Source organism: Anser cygnoides, chromosome 2 (assembly GCF_040182565.1).
Source record: "Anser cygnoides isolate HZ-2024a breed goose chromosome 2, Taihu_goose_T2T_genome, whole genome shotgun sequence".
Taxonomy (NCBI): Eukaryota; Metazoa; Chordata; class Aves; order Anseriformes; family Anatidae; genus Anser; species Anser cygnoides.
In genome coordinates, this window is record NC_089874.1 from 8,714,055 (window position 1) to 8,720,054 (window position 6,000).

General features: G+C 43.2%; 1 protein-coding gene across 5 annotated transcripts in view; it reads left to right on the forward strand.

Annotated features, from left to right (window-relative positions):
• Window positions 1-3,683, forward strand: part of DPP6 (dipeptidyl peptidase like 6) — a 553,890-nt gene extending 550,207 nt beyond the window's left edge. For all 5 annotated transcript variants that reach the window (XM_048062457.2, XM_048062459.2, XM_048062455.2 and 2 more), the window contains exon 26: window positions 1,465-3,683. In XM_048062457.2, coding sequence (XP_047918414.1) covers window positions 1,465-1,611 — 147 coding nt within the window. In that variant the 3' untranslated portion in view covers window positions 1,612-3,683. The remainder of the gene's footprint in view (window positions 1-1,464) is intronic.
• The last annotated feature ends 2,317 nt before the right edge of the window (window positions 3,684-6,000 follow it).

Consider the following 6,000-nt stretch of genomic DNA (forward strand, 5'->3'; position numbering starts at 1 on the left):
CTGTTTTGGTTTGGACAGTTGTTGAACAGTTATTAAATTAGAGTCAATTAAGTTTTGCAAGACGTATCTCTGAGGAATCGATGCCTGTTAACTTTCAGTGGGAACAACAGGCTGAATTCAGGACGAATTACAGATAAAAAGGGATCTAAATTAAATCAACCAGAAAAAGTTAAGGAGAAATGTCGCTCAAATCTGACATCCCCGAACAACATATACTGGTCTGGAAAGCCTCTCTTTCTGCAGAATTACCGCTCTGATTTGCTGAACTGCCCATGCCATTGAAGGCTCAGCTTCCAAAACAAGCCAATCTACAGATGGTGGGGATGGTCCCTGTCCTCTGCCACCTCCTGAGCCACAGCCAGGAGAGTGCAACCAGCCCGGGCTAGACCATGCCAGGGACCACAGCTCACAGTAGAGTTGGTTGCATTGCAATGCTCAAGCCTACTAAGGCTTGATTTACTGAATACCAGCTCCCTCTGGCTGCACTTCTGCAGAGCTTCATGTATAGGTGTACTCACTCCATCAGGCTCCAAAGGCAGGTAGGATGGAGCATGGACACCAGGGCTCAGGAACAAACACGGCATGGATTTGGTGGGACCTGAGAGGAGCGAGGGGCCCGTGCACATTTCCCAGTGCAGAAGCATTGGTGCTTTGGAACTTGAAGGTACCGATGGGCTAGGCACCCCTTAAGGGCTAGGTGAGGAGTGAATAGAGGGCCAAGACATCTACATCATATATCACAGAATCATAGAACGGCTTGGGTTGGAAGGGACCTTAAAGGTCACCTAGTTCCAACCCCCTGCCATGGGCAGGGATGAAAGGTATCGAGGTACTCGGAGCAGTAGTGAGACACCTCAGTCCTACCGGCAAGGATCCAGCCCAAGAAAAGCATTTTCCTCCATTCAGTATCCTGGTCTAAACAACTAAAGATGACCCTCTTTTGCTTTCCTTCAGCATGTGCAGAAGTTACCTGTTTCATTAGAATAGAAAGTTGTGTTTAAACTATTTCATTTTGAGTTTCCACATTTTTTCTACTTAAACATTTTTCCAGCAAGCTTTATTTCAATTTTTTACTTAATAACATTTCTTTTAAAAACCACCATTTTTGTCAGCAAAGCCCAGCTCCCTGTCTCTCCACAGATTTGCACTGATTTTTTCAAGTCTTCATAAGCACCAGAGCAAGCACTGTTACTTTTATTGTAAGGGTGGTTTGATTCTGCTTACCTTGAACTTGTTCATAATGGAATTAAATGGAAAACCCTCAAAAAAAAAATATTTTGATGCAAGTGTGCACTCAAAGCACTGCAGTGCCTGAATTAACCTGGACCTGGTGCACATCCATAGGAAGACACGTGGTGCCAGAGACGAGCAGCAGGTTTGCAGGCCAAGTTGAGTTGTAGATACAAGTGATCGGTCCCAAGATTTTAAGCCTGTAACAGTGTGCATTTCCTTGTTTCTTTGCAGATTTACCCAGACGAAAGCCATTACTTCAGCAATGAAGCATTACAGCAGCATTTGTACAACTCCATTATCAACTTCTTTGTGGCATGTTTCCAAGTTCAGGACAAACTCCCGATAGCCCCCCTGAAAGAGGAGGAGGACGACGATTAACCCTACGTGTCCGTGCTAAGCACAAGGCAGATCTCTCTAACAATATGCAACTGGATCATTTTCCTGAAGAAAGAGATGTTATGTTGTTAGCATGTATTTAAAGAAAACTGAAAGCAGCTCATCTGCTTTACTTGACAGCAACTCCTTCCTAAATGGAAGAACATTAAGCATGGTGAACTCAGCAGAAACTGCTGTCTGAAATAAATCCATCACAACCAACATCTTCTTTTTCCTTTTTTTTTTTTTCTTCCTTTCTTTTTTCCTGTTTGTTTGCCACAAAGTGACTTCTAGCGTGAAAGTGGCAAGACATTGGACTTGAAGAAACACCCCAAGAAACCGCTTTGAGGACTGGAAGATTTGATGTCCCTTTGCATTCAAGCAATCAAGCAGTAGCAGTGAAATCCATCAGCCACATTAGGTTACTATAGTTAGCATCACACTGTGTCAGAAAAAATAAAATAAAATCTAACCTAATACACGGAAAAATTACAGCACAATTATCTTAAAGGATACTGATTCATGCATACTTGCCTGCTCTTTCCCATGTTCAGAAGGTTTGTCATTGCTACAGGACATACAAATTCAATTGTACAAAGTATCACTATAGTTACGCTGATGTTTACCTTCCTGTAATTATTTCTTAATTTTGTATAGCTTTTACTTCTGTTTTCATTAGGTCTCTTGCTTACCTTATTAGCTTCTCAGATTGTTCTGGATGGGGAAAAAAAAAACATACTCTGAATTAACCAACTCAATTTAGACCTTTGGGTTCTAAAGAGGCAATGAGGGTCAGGGTAACCAGCCACTGAAAAAACTATTAGACTAAAGCAAAGAAAAATCTCACCCTCGTTTTCCCAGCACAGCCTTTGCTTGCAAGATCGAGCATTTTCTTTGTCAGCCTTGAAGAATATGCACATAAATAACCTAAATCAGCTTGACATTGAGACATTTTTACAATACTACAGAAAAGGTAACAGCCTTTTTTTATTTTGGGGGGTTTTGGAAAAATTAGTTGGCAGCCTGTTGGGAAAAGTCTAGATTAGGCTTTGGTAGGAGGAATTTGTACCAGATACTCAGCAGATCATCTCATAAAGCCATTTAAACAGAACCAATATGCACAGATTTATTGTACATGCTGTCTGTGGCTTAGTTTTATTCCAGGTCGGTGATTAGTACATTCCAAACATGTTTGGTTATCTCTTCTGCTCGCATGAGGTTTGCTAAGCATACAAGATTTAAAAAAAAAAAAAAAAATGGAATATTTTCTGTGCAAAGCAAATTTTAAAACTTCTTGTGAGAATATTTCAGCTCTCAGAATGAAACCCAACATTCATTCACTTCCACTTCCCCGCATCATAAGAATTTTGGCTAGTGTCGCTCCTTGTAAAATATTCTGACCAAATGTACAGCCAGTATTAATACTGTATATTTCATTTTGTTGTATATAAAGGAATGTAAGTCAGTTATTTGTCAGGTCCCCAATCCAATATTAGTCTTGTGTTCAGCATGCATGCGATAACACTTCTTTGCTGATCAGGACTCTTTAGAAGTACTAGCTTGGAAATATAACAATTAATGTTATTTCTTTTCTTGTTTTGACAGCTTGAATGTCAATGCCGGTTTCTACTTTTTACATAGTACTGTGGGTAAACTCACATCCTGACAGCAATGATGATGTTTCCATTGTGTTCTTTAGTGTGTCTTTTTTATTACCATTATTTTAAGCTTTGAATGTTGGTTGTACTTTGACCATCATAAAAAAAAATATACTGATAAACCACAAAAATTACCTGGTTTGGTTTTGATTATCTTCTTTAATTTACAGTGCAATGACATTGTGTGAACAAGAACTACAGTATAAATCTGCTTTATCCGGCAAAATGCCAAATAGACAACAAGAATGCTGCGTTTCCAGATTTTGCTACACTAACCAGGCTCAAAAGCCTGAAACGAACTTGACCTGAGAAATGTAAAAATCTGCTCTGTCCACAATCTTTTTGTAGAAAGAACTTTAGGATGTGGCATGGTAGTGTTTGTTCATTCATGGAATAAAACATTATTTTACCACCCTGGTTGCTACTTCTGTTATTTAGCATTAAGTACTTAAGTAAATGTTGAGGTGCTGGACGTGCTGTCCCTGGCTGAACCGAACCCAAACTCCAGGATGTAGATGAGCTTAATGAAAACAAGTCCTTATGAATAAATACTCAGCAAAGTTTACTCTGCCCGTAGCCTGGCCAGTGGTGTCACCATCATGCTTTTAGGAAAACACGTCAATGGGATGAACCACAGCTTTTTTGCATGCCCATTTTTCTCCACTGGCTGCAGGGACAGGAGTGACTATCCTGGAAAGAGCTGGGAGACAAGTAAGGGCCTTCCCTTTCAGCCCTAAAATACTAAATCACGTCGCAAGGTGATGCCCTGAAGTAGCCACTCGGAGGCACAAAGGTGAAAAGGATGCTCTCCACCATGCTGACTTGCTGCATCCCTTCAGTGTCCGGGGTGCTGGCCTGCTAGCTGATACCACCTTGACTGAACCAGATTCACAGGAGGAAAAACATATTGCACAGAAAAGCCAAGAAACAATTGCAGACATTTAATCTTCGTTACCAGAACAAACGGAAAGTAGAAGCTTTAGCAGTGGTACAGGGCAGGCAGCTTGCACTCGTACAAAATAGATTTGCTGCTATTTTGCTTAATTACCTAAATGTAACTAATATTTTTTTTAATTGTCCAAACAAATCAAGCTCGTACCCTCAGCTAACTGGCATTTCTGGATGCCATAATATTCAACTGTAGCATCCCAAAGTGGGAGAGAGCTAATGAGCAGTGCCCTACTAATTCAGGAGAAAACCACAGAGGGAAAAATGAGGCATTGCTGGCAGCTAATTAGCAAAGCCAGGCAGCCAGCCATGTTTGTAATTGTCTGTGGGTTCAGGCATGGAGCAAATAAACCCATCCAAGCTCTCTGCCCATGAGTTCACACCAAGTGAAAGCCTCATCTCTGAAGGTTAGGAAGGAAAAACATGAGTGAGGAGGAAAGGATACATGGGATGCTCACTGGAAGACCACTGGAGGGTGGTTAGCAGTGGGGAGAAATGAGTGCTCAGTGGAGGAGACCGAAGGGACAGTGCTTGCCCTGGGTAAATGCCCACTCCCTTTGGTGTCCTTTCTACCAGGGACTTCTTATCTGTTTTCTATTTGCAAAAGAATAGGAAAAGGGAAAAAAACTAGAGAACATAATGGAAAAAAAGCACAATATCCCAGTTGCTGATTCATTAATCATTGCCTCTTCCTGAGCCAGCTACTTGCCTGTTTGCATTTTGCTCTCCCTACTCAGGCCCCAGATCCGAGGCTCCCAGCAGAGCTCAGGGCACTTGCTAAGACCTGAATCCTCTTCCCACTTCACCTTTCTGTCTTCTCCCCCTTCAGTGTGGTTATGGTCTGAAAGCAAACCCAGCACCCCCTTGGAGACCAGGCAGAGACAAATATAAAGCAGCTTGGTGAGCCCTCCCAATAAGTCACAGCCCAGTCCAATTCTTTATTCTAACGGCGAATACATGCTTGGCCAGCATCCTTTGCTTGGTGCTCAGTCCTTTGCTGGGCGGAGGAAGGACGGGACGCTAACAGACAGGGGACTTGCATCTCTGCTGGTGGAAAAATCCCTCGGTTTTGTGTAGCCCTGAGCAGGACATCACCACTCACCTACAGCAGGGGCCAGGAGCTCACCTCCATGGTGACACAAGACCTGACGTCCACGTGCTGATGGCCCCGGCAGCACCCTGAAGGGAAGAGCTGATGGAGGGTGTCTAGAAACAGGGAAGCAGCTTTGGCCTTCACTGCTTTTTGGCACCTTCCCCTTAATTCTGGTTTGCAGGGCAGGAAAACTGGGTAAGTGATGACTGCTCCCTGGGAGCAGCAGCCAACATCTTTGCAAAGCATTGGCAAGGGGAAAGCTTCGGCCGCCTCAGTGCCATGAGCTCGGGGTGACACTGAGCCTGTCCTTAACGCATCCCAGCGCAGGACTTGATTCTTTATATAAGAATTGTAGTTTTCATTCCCCAAACAAGTCCAAAAATCCAGCTGATGTCTGCAGCTTGTTTCTGCAGTAGTAACAATCTGAGAGCATGACTGGCTTTTCAAGCACAGCTGAAGGAGTGGGGGGCCCAGGGACATGGGTGCTCTGTGGGGGCTCAGGCAGGGGCCAGCTGCCTCCCCATTCCCAGCCACCGCTACACTGATACCCGCTCTTATCAAGCCAGTAACCCTTTAATTACTAGCTGTAATTACAGCAATACAGTCTCCAGGGATAGAAAATAGCCATTCAGCAGCCGGCGCAGTCTTGAGTCCTTTATTTGTCCACAATAATCAATGGCCTTTGTAAACAAC